Source organism: Apteryx mantelli, chromosome 3, assembly GCF_036417845.1.
Source record: "Apteryx mantelli isolate bAptMan1 chromosome 3, bAptMan1.hap1, whole genome shotgun sequence".
Classification (NCBI taxonomy): domain Eukaryota; kingdom Metazoa; phylum Chordata; class Aves; order Apterygiformes; family Apterygidae; genus Apteryx; species Apteryx mantelli.
In genome coordinates, this window is record NC_089980.1 from 119,498,221 (window position 1) to 119,516,786 (window position 18,566).

The 18,566-nt window shown below is 37.7% G+C and overlaps 1 protein-coding gene across 2 annotated transcripts in view; it reads right to left on the reverse strand.

Annotated features, from left to right (window-relative positions):
- The window catches only part of EIPR1 (EARP complex and GARP complex interacting protein 1), a 94,597-nt gene that overhangs the window by 65,018 nt on the left and 11,013 nt on the right, over positions 1-18,566 (reverse strand). The window contains exons 2-3 of one of the 2 annotated variants that reach the window (XM_067294260.1): positions 16,619-16,702; positions 12,824-12,956 (exon numbers count right to left, since the gene is read on the reverse strand). In XM_067294260.1, coding sequence (XP_067150361.1) covers positions 12,824-12,956; positions 16,619-16,702 — 217 coding nt within the window. Of the gene's footprint in view, positions 1-8,598; positions 8,873-12,823; positions 12,957-16,618; positions 16,703-18,566 lie in introns of those variants that run through there. The other variant, XM_013952958.2, reaches the window with a different exon arrangement.

Here is an 18,566-nt window from a genome sequence, read left to right on the forward strand (position 1 = left end):
TTTTTATGAAGGGAACGGAAAAGAAAATTATAGATTATTATAGACTACAATCACATTTCTCTCCTTTAAAAAAAAATGTTTAGTTTCATTAGCAACAAATACCAGTCAGAATAGGTACAGCAGCATTTACTGATGTCATCAGTAAAATGAAGGTTTATTAATGTAACAAGTCTGCCTAAGTACATAGCTGTTGGGTATGACAATATTCAGGCTCTGCAATAGTATATAATAGATTTTTTGCATAAGCATGCTTGTATACTTCTCAAAGTACAATGGAATTAAAATGGTCTTACGGCTTGCCTACTTCATTTTCTTTCAATTTTCAAAAAAAAAAAAAGAATACTAAACAGATTTGCTTCATATCTGTGAAACTGTGATATAACAAAGAAAAGGTAAACCAAGTTTAAAGGAATTCTTCTTAGCATTCTTGGGTTTAAATCGAGCCCTTGGAGCACCAGGGCTTGTGCTTTCTTGGAGATCCATTTGCTTGGTTGTAGACAATTTTATTTTACAAATCTGAAAATGGAATTTAAAAATCACTAATGGCTTTGCTTTGTTTTAAGCTGCTAAAACTGTTAACAAGTTTAACAAATAGCAATCTTTGATTTATTTCCATGGAGCTTATAAGAAATATGCAAGTTTATGCAAGTTCAAAAATGTTTGAAAAGCATTAAATTCTTCTCAGTAAATTATGACAAATACAGTCAGAGCAAGTATTACAAATGTAAGGCAGGGCAAGCTAGGAATAACAATCCCAAATCAAGTTCTTAGTAAAATACACTGATACACCATTAGGATAAGTCATTTAAGATTTGTCCTATACATGGATGCCAGATATAATTATGGTAGTACTGTATAACTGTAGATCTAGAAAGAACTAACAGGTTAAAAGCTATTTAAGTATTCATTTTGACTCCACCTGCTTGTGTACATCCGGCAGCAGTTAAAAATATTCAGGTATCAATGGGTATTTCAACTTATTAGGGGTAATTTTTCTAATATTCTTTTTAAAACATATTTAAATAATTTCCTATGTGAACTACCACACAAGACATCCAAAGAACAAGGTGGCAAGTACTCTTCCTAATGAAGAGCCTTCCTAAGATCCATGAATGTCAGCTTAAAAATCTATCAAGCACACACACCTTGACATCTTTTTTTTTTTTTTGTCCCTGCCCTTCCACGTGTACTTGCACATAACATTTTTCGTCCTCCTTTCCCCCAGGAAGTTTTAAGAAGAAAGCTGTAAGAGGTGTAGCCGACAAGGGTTCTTCCCCCAAGGAGCACAGAATGAGGCATTCTGTGAAAATTTGCCTTTCTTCAGAACACCTGCCATTTTTTATTGTGCTTGATGAGACCGGATCCACACACTTCCCCTCGAGGAGGACAGATATACTAGACAGCATGCGACACCAGCATCTTTGCTTAGGACTGCCTATGGTCTCGGTGTCATTAAGAACAAGGGAAGATGTCAGCTGTTTTTAAAAAAGAACAATTTCTCTTGACGTTCTGCTGAAGATCATTCAATTACGAAGAGCGTGGGTGAAAGAGAATTGCAAGCAACTCCTAAAACAATTCTGCAGTATATTCTGTATAACTAATTTCAGTAAGAGCTTCAGTTATTCCCTCCTTTAACTAATCAAGACATTAACACTTGTTAAACCTTCTAGATTACTCTGAGCCTCTCTATAAATTCAGAGATGATCATGCTGGCAAAGAATTCTAGTCCCTTGACCAAACCAGAATCTAGCATTTAAAAACAGCTAGAAAAAAAATACTCTCTTCAGAAGCAAGAACACAAAATTAGACAAATATTTTACCTCACTGAAGGTGTACACTTAAGCCCCAGTAATTGAGCATTCACTTCAAATGAAAAATGTGAAGCTTTTTTAATTCATCAGTATCAGTACTCTTTTTAAGACATATTTCCACAGTGTCTAGCAATCTTAACCATAACACGACTGCCCCATTGCACTGTACAAGCACTGTACAGAAGGGATAGCTCGGTTCCAAAATATCCTCATCTCCAGAAGGACCAATTCTCTCTGACAGTTCCTAAACAGATTTGTCTCAATTTTGTGGAGTAAGCTACACAACAGAGTTGTCATAGCATTATGAGACCAGGAGAACTGAGATTCTTGACAATATCTTCATATCTTTCTTTATTTCATATATTTTTTTCATGTGTTCTTCTTATTTGTCTAATTTCTGAAGTACATGCATGGTTCCCAGAAACATATTCTCCAAAACAATTAGTGTATTTTATAACAACCTGCAATGAAGAACATGACAGGTATTTTAAGTGAGTTGTCTAAAGTAACACATGAGATCCCTGCTCATTCAGAGTCTGTTAGGCTACACCCACACTAGGGGAAAGAAAAAGAGGGTCAGGTACGGTTCTCAAGCCCTGAGGCCAACTGACACAACAGAGCTGCACCTTTTACAGGGTAAGCTGAAAGCGGTGGGGCTACACTTCCGGGACTACATGTGGGCATCACTTTCTGAAAGTGCTAGCTGGACTATGCCCAGACTGTGCAGAGAGCACTCTAACCGTTTAACAGGAGACACTACTGTGAGGCGGAGCTCAGGTCAAGGCCCTGGCCCTGTTCAAGTTCCTGAAATACATACATAACCTTAAAATCTTAGTCTGATGTCCTAAGACTATTTGTTACATATTACAAGTTGCAATTTCAGGCAAAAGTTACCACTACCAATACTGAGGCAATCAGTAAAACCAAGAGCACACAGCTAACTGATATCAAAACCTGGCTATTCAGTATTAAGATTCTCATGGGCAGTAGGCATTATCCCTCCCAAACTAGTAGATAAGGATTGCTTTGTTTTTAAAATCATTTTCAAGGTTGATATAGTTTCCCCCACCTCTACTTTCCACACCTGCTCCCAGCCTACCTGACAACATTAAAGTAAGGCATTCCAAACATCAGTCCTGAATGCTGTTATATTTTGTGGTCCATATGTCACATTCTAATATTCAAGCTTTCAATTACATAAAGGTACCCTTGTGGCTGTGAAAATACCCTTACAACCTGATTCGCAACTGCATAAGCAATCAGCACAAATATCTTGCCTAGTTTGCAAGCACAGATAGAAACAGAAAAAAAAAAGAAAAAAGTCACATCTCCAGATTGCTGTTCATATTACAATGGTGTCAAAGCTAAAAGTTAGAGTCAACAATTTAAGGATGAACAAATTATTTCACTGACAATAATTTCAGAAGATAGCATGGAAAAGAAGAATGTGATGAGGTCTTCAGGAAACTAGTGGGGAGTTCCCATAGCTAAAGGGGAAATAAAATGCTAAATAGAAACCAAGGATCAAAAACAGAACAGGCAGACATTCAGTGACAATAATAGATTTTTCTTTTGAAGGACACTAAACGGTACAGAAAGCACCCACTAAAAGCTAACACTGAAGGGCCATATCTTACTTAGTTAACATTTCTACTGCCTTCTACAGAACTGATACTACCCTTCACCTTCTTGCTTTCTCACAAGTCAGTTGCAGCCATATACCTGTCCTTGAAATAACATATCCCTTATTTGCATTCGAGGCCTCATTCTGTTAGGATTTTCTTATTTCTCCAACTTCATCGTTTCCTTCCCTCCTCCTTCCTGTCTTTCAGCAAGCATCTACCAAAGCACCATTTCTCCTATCAGATCTGTGACTGTTAACAGCATCTTGGCATTGCTAAAGCTATGCTCTTGAAATACGGTCATCTGCTCTTCCCCCTAGTATATCCTTCACTTCCATACGGGGGGGGGCAGGAATCATCTATTCAAAAGTCAACGAAGCAGCTGCTTTAAAGCACCTCCTTAAAACCCACCTTTACAGTAATGGATATAACAACCTGGATCCAAATGGAGATTAAGCAGACAAATTTCATTTACTACCAGCGCAGAATTCTTAGTGCAGACCATTTTTCTTTTTTCCTCCCCCATGACTCCCTATAGCTTCATGTAAACCCACCACTATGTCTCACCCCTTGACTTTTTAGGTGAACAGTTTTACTGTCTTTGCTAAGCATCTGTAAAAGGCCTATCAGAATGACATAGCTACCCAAGTAAACAGCCATCATTTATTACCAAAATTTAAACAAGCCACTAGTTTCTCATTGATGTTATAAACAGATTCAATGGTGTCTCTGGGCAATGAACAGATCTAAGTTTACACTCCAGCTAATAAGATGTAATGAAAGTTATATTTGGGTTTTGTAAAATAAACTTGAAACTCTTGGACTAAGAATTCCCTTTATATTTAATCAACATTAATATTTTAGAATAGTAATTTAATTTTCCCTAAACAGTATCATAAGCATTCATCCTATTTACTGTGCAGAGACCATACCATTTACTCTATTGTGCAGAGACCGTACCCAAGCCATTCACGAAGAATACATCCACTGCTGGCAAAGTAGCATGGCTGCAAAACTCTTGAGATGTCACACAAAGATCCTTCTGCATACCCTTTTCTTTTAATTAATCATCTAGCTGTAATTTTCTTTTCACAGAATGCAGAAGTGCTTAGGAAATGTTGCACCTCTGTTTTAATGGTACCCTAAAATGGCAAGTAAAAAAGGAGGAGGGATGTAGAAAGGAAACAGGAGAGCAGATTAAAATGTTAATTTCTGTATGAACCAAAACATGCAAAAAACACATCTACAAAAAAAAAAACCAATACAACCACTATCCACCCCTACTCCCTCCATCTAAGTGGTAAATTTTTCATACACCCAATGTCAATGTATATTATCAAATGGACTAACAAGAAGGGCATCATTCAGGAATTCACATATTTCAAAGTGTTCCCCAGTTTCATCCTACCCCTGGGATCCCACTTCATCATCCACTTTAGATACAAAAGTTACATTGCACACTTCCTTTTCTGTTGGTATTTCTCCCTGTCTCAGAGCACTAGTAAAAGTCCATTCAAATGCCCTTCCTATTTCCCCGGCTGGATTCTGAAAATTCAGTAATACCAAGAGTGTACATGGATTGTTTTTCGACAGGGTCTGGTGCTTTGTCAGCTTTTCATTGTTCTAATTTCCCAATTTACTCTGCTCTAGCGTGATCTACAGCCTTTTTGGCATTTCACCTCATCACAATAAAAAAAATTTATCCTAGTCTAGGCTATGATGTTCTTTCTAACACTGAAACAAAACTTCTTTCAGACTTTTAAGTAATATTACGTATGTAAAATGATTTTCTTCTAGTGAGTGAACAGAGCTCTTGGATGGCTACTGATTTATTGCAGATTTGAAGACTAATTTATCTTCATTTTAAACTTATATTTATTTTGTCATTATTCTCATCCATTTATATTTTTTTTGGAGGTTGCATTCCTGACCCTCACCCCGCTCTATAATTATTCTTTTCTGATATTTAAAAGTGTATTTCTACTAAGCTGTTTTCATCTCTTTAGTTACTTTGTCACCTTTCTTATGCATGCTTTTAAAAATGTTACTCCTGTCCCACTTTAATTTAGAGAAAGTAAAAAATGAATATGCAATTGACTACAGCAAGTCAGAATACTAAAAGGAAGGAAGGTGTAAAGTTCCTAGAGTTGATCTGACATGGACTCTGTAAATACAGCTGAGCCACTGAAGAAAATGCTGTGATTTCTGCTTTGCTGAACACAATAACTTCAAGATGTAAATAAATACCATAGGCAAGTAAATGATCAAATTTATTTCATCTTTGATTTAAGATGAAACCACACTTTCAGAGATGAAGTATTAGTCAATTAAGATGCAAGTGTAGCACTCTAGCTTACAACCACCTTTATTACCATCATCCAAAAAATCTACATGCATTGGATTCTCCTCATTCAATCATCCATCCATTTACCTGACTTTTTTTAAACTTAATCTGTATCATATTGAAATTTAACAAGACTGCTGCTCTAAAGTTGCAATACTACCAAACTGATTTTCACTTCCTCCTTAATTCTTACCCACTTTAAACTGTCAGTACTTTTCCTATTCTGTTTAAAGAAAAAAAAAATCTAATGTGGTTTCTTTTTTCTTTGATTGACTTGTCACATTAGAGGAAAAAAATGGATCATCAGTATGTCACAAAACTGATTAACAGTGCATAAATTTATTTAGGTATTTTGAGTGTTAATTTTACAAAGCCTTCCCCCCCCCACACCCCCGAGATATTCAGCTATGTTTTAAACCAGATTTTCTCTTAAACCTAGCTGCTTTCACATCTTTATATACCTTTCTCCCTCCAGTTTGGGAATCCGGGATGAAATATGGCATTCCTGATTCTTACAATACTCGCAATACCAAATATCTGCCAAACTCATTTGACAAAAAACTGAATGTTATTTAAGTGCAATGACAGCCCAAAATAGAGGGAGATAATGTAAAATTGCCATTTGCTAGTACAGTAGCCCACATAGCAGAGATTTTTACTGAGGATCTGAAGGTTCTAACTAGATTAACAAAACCTGTGAAAGCCACTGGTTTCCACAGGATGGTTTGTTGGTATCTTCCCCTCTACCACCACAAGCTTTGTTTAAAAACCCTACAAAAATTACATGTAGGCAACCTCTATCAAAATACGGAAGAAAATTAATGGTTTTAACTTTTTATCTGTTCAGAGTTCTCATGCCTTGGCTACATCCAGACTATGGTTTGAAAATACGATAAGCAATATTTAATGGCAAAGATGGTAAATGACAAAAAAAAAAAAAAAAAAAAAAACACACCAGCATCCACCCTAATCAATTACTTCACCTGCCAACTATACATCTTGTCTACTAACTGTGAGTCAGTCAGGAACGGTCTTGCTACATATCCAAATTACTGCATAGATGAGTAACCTGAAGTATAGTAAATTTCTGATCTTTTTGAGAAGTAGGAGAAATTTATAAATAACTAGTAAGCCTATCACTTAGTAATAGAATTTTCCTATAAAAACTGTAGTAGCAGTATAAAATTCTGGAAGTGATACCCATCAGTGGGTAGGAGTGGGGGAAACATTATAACCAAGAAAGGAACTGACTAGAGTAAGCTCTCCCTCTACGATTACATTATTGGGACCAGATATTATTCTGGTTATCATCACCATACAGAATGAAAAAAAAATACAAGGCTTTATTAAAGATACAATATCAAATTGGAAATAAAGCCAGTAAATACTGATGCTAATCAAATAAGAGGTTTTCTTGGGTTTTGGCTTGAGAGAGAGGAGATTCTTTTTTTTTTTTTTTCCCCCTTTTTAAAACTTGTTTACTTAAGGATACCCTGCTAAAATATCCTTAGTAGCAGAACATAACACAGCATTTAAATTAATTGTATTTATTGTTTAGAGAATGCATTTCCTAAGTTGCATATTCAGCAAGGATTTGAAGTTCTTCATGACTTCTTCAGAGAATGGTTGAGGTTGGAAGGGACCTTTGGAGATCATCTAGTCCAACCCCCTCGCTCAAGCACAGTCACCTAGAGTACGTTACCCAGGACCTTGTCCAGATGACTTCTGAACATCTCCAGAGAAGGAGACTCCACAATCTCTCTGGGAAACATGTTCCAGAGCTCAGTCACCCTCACAGTGAAGAAGTTTTTCCTCATATTCAGATGGAACTTCCTGTGTTTCAGTTTGTGCCTGTTGCCTCATGTCCTGTCGCTGGGCACCACTGAAGAGAGTCTGGCCCCATCCTCTTGACACCCTCCCTTCAGCCAAAATGCTACCACTAAGAACTTAGAAAAAGATTTAATCTGTGGTCTTAATGACAGCTCATCCAAATGACTTAAACACACTGAAACAGAAAAATACTCAGGAATTAATGCACTGCTATATCACTAGTTGCAAAATGCTTTTTAAAAAATGAATCAAGTCTGAAAGTCTCTCTTCAACATAGGTACACACTATTTCACTTCAGTGCTTCACCATTTACACACACTTTCAGTTCAATATTTATTATATTTCCCAAACTTCCTTTATGAAAGGGATACTTCTCTTTCTAAACAAAGAAAAACAAAGAACAGGAGATCTGTAAATACTTAAATACTCTTTTGTTCATACCTACTACACTTTTTTTGTAAAGGAACGTAGAGTCTTATTCACCTCTTAGTTATGGTAACTGACTATGAGTGAGAAAGTAAAAGAAAACTCACAGTATCTCTCCAGATATACAGGAGGAAATTTTCTAAGTTTTTCACTAGTGCTTCACCCTTTTCCATTAACTTACTTCAATGGGCTCTGAAGTGAAAAATAAATAATTCCACTTTTCTTCTCTGCCAAATTTCACCACTTAGGCAACTTCGAAAAAGAGCTACGAATAATGATTACACATCTCATTTCTTCATGTTCCCAGTTTCAACAACAATCAAAGTTTGCCAGAAGTATTGCGCTCAGACAAGAGAGACGGTTACAATACAAATACCTATCTATGACTGTTCCTGACAGCATCTCATTTGACTGGTACTTCAATGAGGAAAAAAGTTAAAAGGTCTTTTTAAAACGACAAAGCAAAACAAATGCAGTATATAAAAGCTAGTACATAAAAGGGTCTTAAAAGGTTTCGATTGTTTAATTTGGTTACATTACTAGTTGAAATAAGTTGTCTGCTGACCTTGATACTCCTTTTTATTCGAACCCCATGCTGTGTGCTTTCTGTTCCATATTTTGCTATTTAGAGTCATCAATAATCATTTAAGAATCAGATCTTGTTTTCTTTGGAATATTTATGGCTGATGATTCTAAATGAAGATGCATGAAGTACAAACAATAATGTTCATAAACCAGGTAAAGCAAAACAAATCTAGAACACAAAGAAGCTAGAATAGAAAACATGCATACGAATTAATACGTCCAATTATGGGCATCAGATATCTCACAGAAAATGGAAGTGTTTGGATAGAAGCCCATTTCTAACAAAGCTACTCAATAAGCTCTCTCCCAAACAGGTTTCTTAATTAATATGCAGACTGCTATAAGAAATTGCTATAAAATGCTCTAAGGAACTTGAGTATACTCCTTTCTCAAAAAGGAATACAACCACACTTTAGAGAGTATATTGACTTTAAATAATACTTAAAGTTAGATACAAATTGACTAAATTAAGACCTGTTAACATCAAATGAGACATTACACTGGACTTTGAAATCTATCTTTACAACCTTGCCCTTCAGTTAGGTAGGGAAAAAGAGGTAAATACATTCTTCTTTCACATGTTTCTCCTTACTCTTTGCAGCTCAGGAACAGTAAATCAGCTCAGGAAGGCTAGAGAAAGAAGAAAAATCTATCCTAAAGAATTTCAGGGCAGATTACTACTTTCTCATTTTCTCCATGGATCACTGGCGAGGAAGTTACGCCCAGTAAGTAAAGCCAGAGAGAAAAAGGTAAACCACCACAGGCCAATGCCATTTTCTTGCTCTTAGAGAAAATGCCTGCACTCAATTTCAGTTTAGGAAAGAGAAAAAGTTTTCTATTACTCTTACATATCTTCTACAATTGCCTTTAAAAGATTTGTATAAGATTTGCAAAAGAAATTCATATTTTAGCACTTACACTCCTATTCACAAGGACTGGAGAACTAAGTAGTCTTGAGCCTTCTCCCTAACACAACCACAAGGTTGAGCAATAAGAATTCACATCTCTACAGATGTTTACAGATGCATGAAATCTGAAGCACATTACCTTATACTTATGCTCTTAGACTTTATTTTCATGAAAGAATGTACTAATGTTTAATAGAAGGAATAATATTTATTCAAATTGATGGCAGAGATTTCTTGCTTGTCAGAGAAAAAAAAATATTCCCTTCCCAAAGCGAAGTAGATGGATTTTTCAAGCCCCAAGACAGAATCTTCACAAATATCTTGCTTAGGAAAAGCACAGAGATCCTAAAGCTCAACAGCTGTGCACTCACAGAATCACAGAATGACTGAGGTTGGAAGGAATCTCTGGAGATCATCTAGTCCAACCCCCCTGCTCAAGCAGGGTCACCTAGAGCAGGCTATCCAGATAGCTTTTCAATATCTCCAAGAATGGAGACTCCACAACCTCTCTGGGAAACACGTTCCAGTACTCCGTCACTCTCACAGTAAAGAGGTTCTTCCTCATGTTCAGACGGAACTGCCTGTCTTTCAGTTTGTGCCTGTTGCCTCTTGTCCTGTCACTGGGCAACACTGAAAAGAGTCTGGTCCCATCCTCTCGACACCCTCCCTTCAGATACTTATATGCTTTGATATACAGTCTTCTCTTGTCCAGGCTAGACAGGCCCAGCTCTCTCAGCCTTTCCTCATAAGAGAGATGCTCTAGTCCCCTAATCATCTTTGTAGCCCTTCGCTGGACTTGCTCCAGTAGTGCCATGTCTCTCTTGTACTGGGGAGCCCAGAACTGGACACAGCACTCCAGATGCAGCCTCACCAGGGCTGAGTAGAGGGGCAGGATCACCTCCCTCCACCTGCTGGCAATATGCTTCCTATTACAGCCCAGGATACCATTGGCCTTCTTGGCCACAAGGGCACATTGCTGCCTCATGCTTAACTTGGTGTCCACCAGCACTCCCAGGTCCTCCTCCACAGGGCTGCTTTCCAGCAGGTCAACCCCCAACCTGTCCTAGTGCATGAGGTTATTCCTCCCCAGGTGCAGGACCCTGCACTTGCCTTTGTTGAACTTCAGGAGGTTCCTCTCCGCCCACCTCTCCAGCCTGGCCAGGTCTCTCTGAATGGCAGCACAGCCCTCTGGTGTATTGGCCACTCCTCCCAGTTTTGTATCGTCAGCAAACTTGCTGAGGGTGCACTCTGTCCCTTCATCCAGGTCATTGATGAAGAAGTTGAACAAGACTGGACCCAGTACTGACCCCTGGGGGACACCGCTAGCTACAGGCCTCCAACTAGACTCTGCACCGCTGATCACAACCCTCTGAGCTCTGCCATTCAGCCGCTTCTCAAGCCACCTCACTGTCCACTCATCTAGCCCACACTTCCTGAGCTTGTCTATGAGGATGTTATGGGAGACAGGGTCAAAAGCCTTGCTGAAGTCTAGGTAGACAACATCCACTACTCTCCCCTCATCTACCCAGGCAGTCATTCCATCAGAGAAGGCTATCAGATTGGTTAGGCATGATTTCCCCTTGGTGAAGCCATGCTGACTACTCCTCATCACCTTCTTGTCCTCCACATGCTTGGAGATGGCCTCCAGGATGAGCTGCTCCATCACCTTTCCAGGGATGCAGGCGAGGCTGACTGGCCTGGAGTTCCCTGGGTCCTCCTTCTTGCCCTTTTTGAGGCCTGGAGTGACGTTGGCTTTCTTCCTGTCCTCAGGCACCTCTCCTCTTCTCCATGACCTTTCAAAGATGATTGAGAATGGCCATGCAACGACACTGGCCAGCTCCCTCAGCACTCGTGGGTGTATCCCATCAGGGCCCATGGACTTTTGTATGCCAAGTTTGCTTAAGAGATCCCTAATCTGACCCTCCTCGATCAAGGGAAAGTCTTCCTTTCTTCAGACTTTCTCCCTTCTCTCCAGGGCCTAGGATTCCTGAAGGCCAGTCTTACCAGTGAAGACTGAGGCAAAGAAGGCATCTAGTACCTCTGCTTCTTCTGTATCCTTTGTCAGTGGGGCCGCTGCCCTAATCAGCAGCAGGCCCACATTTCCCCTAGTCTTCCTTTTGTTACCGATCTATTTATAGGAGTCCTTCTTGCTGTCCTTGACATCCCTCGCCAGATTAAACTCCAGTTGGACCTTGGCCTTCCTAGTCCCATCCCTGCATATTCTGACAACATCCCTACATTCCTCCCAGGTTACCTGTCCCTGCTTCCACCTTCTCTGTACCTTCTGCTCCTGTTTGAGTTTTGCCAGTAGTTCCTTGTTCATCCAGGCAGATCTCCTGCCCCTTTTGCTCGACTTCTTGATCATTGGCGTGCACTGTTCTTGAGCTTGGAGGAGGTGATCCTTGAATATCAATCAGCTGTCTTGGACCCCTCCTCCTTCTAGAGTCCTATCCCATGGGATTCTTCCAAGAAGGTCCCTGAAGAGGCCAAAGTCTGCTCTCCTGAGGTCCAGGGTTGTGACAGTGCTTTTTGCCCTGCTTCCTCCTCACAAGATCCTGAGCTCCATCATCTCGTGGTCACTGCAGTCAAGACTGTCCCCAACCTTCACATCACCAGCCAGTCCCTCCTTGTTTGTAAGTATGAGGTCCAGCAGAGCAACATTCCTTGGCTCCTCTATCATCTATCTCAGGAAGTTGTCCTCGATGCTCCAGTAATCTCCTGGATCGCCTGTGCCCTGCAGTGTTGTCCCTCCAACAGACATCGGGGATAACAATCGCTGTTAGGTTACACAAGGAGTATTCCTGCTCTTTTTGATGAGATATTTAGGTAAGAGTAAGTAATTTTTTGTGGGCATACGTGCTTTACATATATAACAAATAACTATATACAAACATCACCTGCAATTTTTAAAAGAGCTTGATGCTGGCAAGATGCTATTTTGAAAGACATTTGCTTTCACTTTCACAAACATATAAACCAAAAAGAATGAAGCCTAAAATAATGTGAATGTATCTCATTTGCCATACGTTGCATCAGGCAAGCAATACTTTTATTTTGCTGATTTTTGTGACTTGAAAGTAAAAGTAACTTGTAACAAAGACAATCTAAGGCTATGAGACAGACAAGGTATACTTGGTATATCTTGGTATATACTTGGTATATCAAGATTTTTGGAAAATGCTTGTATTGAGAGAAATCCTATTTTAAATTGTTTACACATTGCTAGGTTTTCAACTTCTGTACATTCAAAAATATTAAAATACTTAAACAGGTTAGAAGTGATTAGAAAGCACTTACTTTTATTGTAGCACGTTGCTAGTACACCTTTATCTGCAGGACTGGCACTAATGTGCCAAATTTCACCCACTTGATGAAGGAGAACATTTTTGTTTATAATGTTGTTTTCATCATCAAAATCTATGATGTGAATCTGCAAATAAAAGAGAACATTAGGGCTTCAAATGTTTTCCTGTGGGTCTTAATTATACACAGTGACTGCACAGAACAATTTAATGAGAATTTTATAACTCATATCTACTTTAATTAATTGTTATACTAACAATTTAGTATAACATTAATTTCATGCAGGATATATTTTTCTAGAAAAGCAATTTTCATATTTCAAGGAAATCCCATATATACTCTTCTCAGTGTTGCAACTTAAAGCTTGAAGGTAATTTTCATATCATGGTTAAAATTAAATGAACTACTTCCACTAATCTTTCAATTCAATACTTCTCATAGTAATGAACAGAAATAATATTACAATCTTTACATTAAATCCCTGCACCGATTCTGTATCCAAATCATCAGATTTAAACATTCTCTAAAGAAAGACCTTGAATGGGAAAGGACTGTTATCTGAAACTGAGATAGCTGATGCTTAGTGGGAAGGTTTTTGTTCGTTTGTTTTGGGGGGGGGGGTTATTGGTTTTCTTGGTTTAAGGAGTTCACTTCAGGAACCACATACAAATCTGAACCAATTATTAAAGCATCTGGAAATTTAATAAAAAATAAAGGGGGGGGGGAAGGGAGGGAAAGGGGGGGGGGACAGGGGAAAGGGAACCTTCCAGTGGAGTTACATAGTCTCCTTGGCAGCTCTACCAAAGTCCCTAAAGGTAAATCACAAATCAAAATTCCATTTACTGCAGTAACACATATTCTGTGCCCCCACTAACCAGGTTAAGAGGGTCATTCAGCACATAAACTAAGAGAATACTCTCTTCTCCATCTAAAGCCCCTTGAAGTCACAGATAACCAATTTCTCCTCTGCTGTGATGCTTCTGCTTCAACTGACATCACCAATAGCTGGAAACTTTGAAATTCCCAAACTTGATTTTCTTACATCATGCCTTCACAGGCTGCAGAAACTGGAGACTGAGTTGTATTGGTTTGACTGGCCAAGGCCATACTCTGTACCTATTTAGCACCATGCATTAATGTAAACATAAAGAGAACTATTTTATAATCTAATAGACAAGATGGAAAATAACTTGGAGAGTTCTGAGAGAGAGACTTATTAGAAAAGCATAATGTGATATCGTTTATGTGCTTCCAAAGTGTGCAGTAAATACCTCAAACTAAGCACAGTAGATGAAGCTGCAGTTTAGCAACAGTGAATAAGGAGCATAAAGGTTCCAAAACTCAAAATTTTAAGGATCACGCAAAAACATTTTCAGGGAATTGGCATGGAATGGCATGTACAATTTCTCAAAAGTCCCCCCTCCCGCCCCCAATATTTATACTTGGAAAGAATTGAAATGTCTGTTTTGATTTTAAGTGTTGGGTGTTTTTTTTAAAAAAAAAAAAAAAGCCTTTTTTTTTAAAGCCTCTAAGTTAGGAACCAGCAGGGATGGTTGCATCAGTCAGCAGGTCACAGATAACCAGCAAGAAGCTGCAGATTTTCAGAGGACATCATCTTCCAAGCGCTAAGACTTTGCTAAAAGAGACAAGATTATAATACAGATCTGCATTCTGGATCTCTCCCTCCAATAGTCCACTCTCCCCAAGTGATTATTCACTCCAGATTCTGTCTCCAACTCTTTCCCCCCCACCCCTTTTTAGAAAAATCTTAGGTTGCCAATTTTATTCTTATATTCCCCACTTTCCCAGTCATCCTCCAAGAACATTCTCTTTTCCTTCCCTCTTCCTGCTACATTAGTCTACAAAGACAAAATGAGTTGAAACCCAGCAAAACAAACAAAGTTCGTATACATAATACACAGCAAAGTGGTTCTATAGTGTGGAGCACTGGATCTTTAATCAAAAAGGAAACTACTTAATTTTCAGCAAGTTATGAAGACTAAATACCAAGTACTACACACTGTTAATATCTCAAATATTGAGACAATACTTATATTGTCTTATACATGAAAATCTTATAAAGATTTTCCTTCACTTTAAAATAAAAGTGTTAATAGAAAAATATTTTCACCACATCTCCCATGAAAGCCTAAATAATTTCCTACAGCAATACTCCTTGACAAGGGAGAAGCTGCCATGCGAGCTGATCAGCTAGTGCTCTCTTATCTGCAAGATGCCTGTCTATGACTGGAAGGGAAGAAAAATTTTGCATGTGATGGGGCTACGTGAGAAACCTCATGCTGTGCAGTACCTGATCAAGCACTAAAGGTAGCAAGGCAGCTCATAAAACAGGTCTGGTAACAAAGTTTCTAAGCAAATCCAGAGAACCTACTACTGAATTAAGCAATAATGATTTGAGGCCTAGGGCATTTCATAGGGATTAGCAACTAGCTGAAAGGAGTCGACAGCCTGAGGCACAGCTAAAGGCCAATAACTCTCAAACATGTTTTAACACCTTAGGAAGCGTCCTGCATGTCTATTATTAACGCTATTCACAGAAAAAAGAAAAGCATGCTTGATAAAGTTGAAATACATGCGTATAGAGATATTTCTAAAATGTGGAATTTATGCTTACCCGAACGAGTACATTTAAATTATTTAGGACCTCCTGGATATCAACTGAGAAGCGAGAATCACTCTCCAATTACTATTTTGAATCAGGATTTAATTATTAGTAAAACTGAGAAATAAAGATGGGTGTGACTTTTAGGCAGGTTATACTGTGTATATAATCAGTAGAAAAACACTTTATAATGCCTGACAACCATCTGAGATAGCCCAAACAAAAATATTACTGTGTGTATTCATTTTTAACTAAGTTTATCCTGCCAGCTCTTTCCTTGACTCATAAATATTACCTGAAGTCGAAAGAAACTCAATATGCCATACTCCTTATGCCTTTGAATTTTTTTTAATCATGAGTACCACCCCGTATTATCACTGAGCATCAAACTCAAAACCTCACCATGATAAATAGACAGCTCACATTTCCCAGAGCTACAGTTCCAAGATCTTCTTGTACAATCAATTACAGACCAGTTTCAGAACAGTCAGCACCTGTATTTGTTCTGTGGGCTTCCTAATTATTCAGATCTCAAGCCCATTTTTCAGTACAAAGGCATTTGTTGAATTTTAGTCACAACAAATCAAGTATTATACATTTATACAGATAACTAAATACAGCTACAGAAGAAACAGCCCTAAAGAAATTGAGCCATGAAAGTCTCTCAGATATTCCCAGTTTAAACTGTTGTTAAATTTATGATCAGAAAAGACACAGATGATTGCTAATAATTAAAAATGAAAAATCCAGTTTATGAAGCTTCACGTATGCAGAATAATACGCACAACAGAAGTCCCATCAAAGTCAATCAGGGTTTAAAGCTAAAGAATTTTGTTTTACTTCAGATGTCTTCTGTGGTTTAAAGATAGCTCCAGGGAATCCAAAGATTTAAATTAACAAAAAAATAGCAGTTCTACTAAGTAACCAATCTGATTCAGTCATTTAATTTAGAACACTTTAAATTAATTTTCCAAAAATACACACAACATTTCATTCACGCATACTTACCAATACCTCTATATTTTGCTCACAAAAACCTTCTTTAACTGAACTATCACTTACTATTCAAATTTGGCAGAAGGGAGGAAGAAAATGAAATTTCATCAGAATATTATTCAAAACAGAAAAGAGGAAAAAATACAATGGATATTTGACAAAAAAATTACCTGATTATCATATCTAAGAGACTGTGTCCCAACCAAAAATCTTATTGCATCTGTTTCTGCTGTCTGAGGTGTTAAAGCTCGTGCCTAGGGAAAAAGAAAGCCATTAGAAAAGTGTAATTAATACAATCCATTAATCTCTGCTAAAATCTTGACGCTTATGAATCAATTATCATTTTAAGCATCACATTCTTAAATGTTTTACACATTTTCCATTCTTTATGTCTATTTTGGCTGTTTAATAAAGGTTTTTTTGCACAGTTTCTCACATTTGTGAGGTGCATGCAGGATACAGTTGCTAAACACATCAACTGTTCTCTGTTATGCAAGTGGCAATATTCAATACTAAAGCAGTTCTTCTAAATTAAATTTTCCTTCATCAACTGAAAAATCACTAGAGCAGTGACTCAATTCTTAAATATATTTGCTGCAATATCAAAGAGAGATGGTGTTCTTCCAGAAGTTTTTTCAAACAATTGAGACTTATGATGCCTGCATAAGAACGAAGGCATTCTTTTCCTCACCGCTGACAGTAAACCCAAGGTTTCGAAGAGAACTGAAAGACATCTTTCCTGCTTTTCAACTCTAGGCCACTGGAGATAAGAACTGTCCGAATAATAGCAGAAAGTAATTCGTTATTTATTTTATGAAATTTTGTTACAATCTTTTAGGGTTTTGTCACATTAGTGTTAAAGAGAATGCAAGACTTCACCTAGCTTCTTCAGCTCGCATCAAACATGGTCTTAAAAGGAGCAAATCAAAGCAGTACAGGACCTGCTATACATGGAAAACATTGAGAAATAAACTAGAGATTGAACTAAACCTGTAAATGCTAGTTTGTACTAGTTATTTGTAGAGACTCTTAGCTAAATTTGAGTGAATGAGAGGCAAGTACTGTAAAATAAAGGGGATTTAAGCAACCATAACTAACAAAAAGGAATAGCTCTACTTTCCCAGGCAAAAAATACCCTAATGACGTTGTTCAATATGAATTTTCTGTCAGAGTCGACAAAACACTGAAATTCACACTGTATTTGTCCAAAAATAGTTTAGAACTCTTCAGACACACTGCAAAGCCTGTATTTTTAAGCAAATAATTCAAAAGGATTCAGATAAGTTAGTAAAACAGCCCTTCCTACTGCCATACTGTCTTGCAGTTAACTAATTATTACATTCTAGATTCAGTAATATTTAGCTTTGGGATAGTCCTATTTGAATCTTATTTTTTAAATTGATACCAAACAGATGCCTAGAAACTTGGAAAGACATATTTGAAGTTCATTATATTAAAATACATAAATACAGAATAACAGTTTAATTCTAGAATAGCAACTTGAAAAGATTTGTTTTTTCTTTAATGAGGTCAAACAATCCAAACCTTTACCTGGCGGTGACAAGAAGACCAAACTCATTGTTCAGAAGGAACTCTGAACTCCTACCGAACAAATACACATTTCAGATACGAAACAAAAGATGATTTAGACTGAACATACTATTTTGCTTAAGATTCAGCACAAGCTCATTGCATTTTTTTAACTTAACAAGTGTAGGCTAGTACTGCAACATTTATACAGATAAAGCACTAGAGAAGACGATTCAGTGATTAGTTTGTGTTCAGCTGTGTACTAAAATGTAAATCAGAGATCAGTGTGAATCCGCACTGCTTTATTTGTACTCTCCTATTTGCACAGCACTTATCTGCAACAAGCCTAAATGGCATCTCTGATTGACAGAAACAACAGAAGTTCACCAAGATTACAAAAGACTTTTGCTTCATTTTAAACAAACATTTTGCATTTGCAGATCTCCAGTGAGAGCTCCTTTTCATTTCAAACTATTCAACTATTTTGAAGAAAATGCTAGAAATAAGCCAATAGCTTTGCGTTTCTTTCAAGCAAGTAAGCTTCTGTTGTTTCTGCAAGTGGAGCAGAAGAAGAGACATTCAGGATCT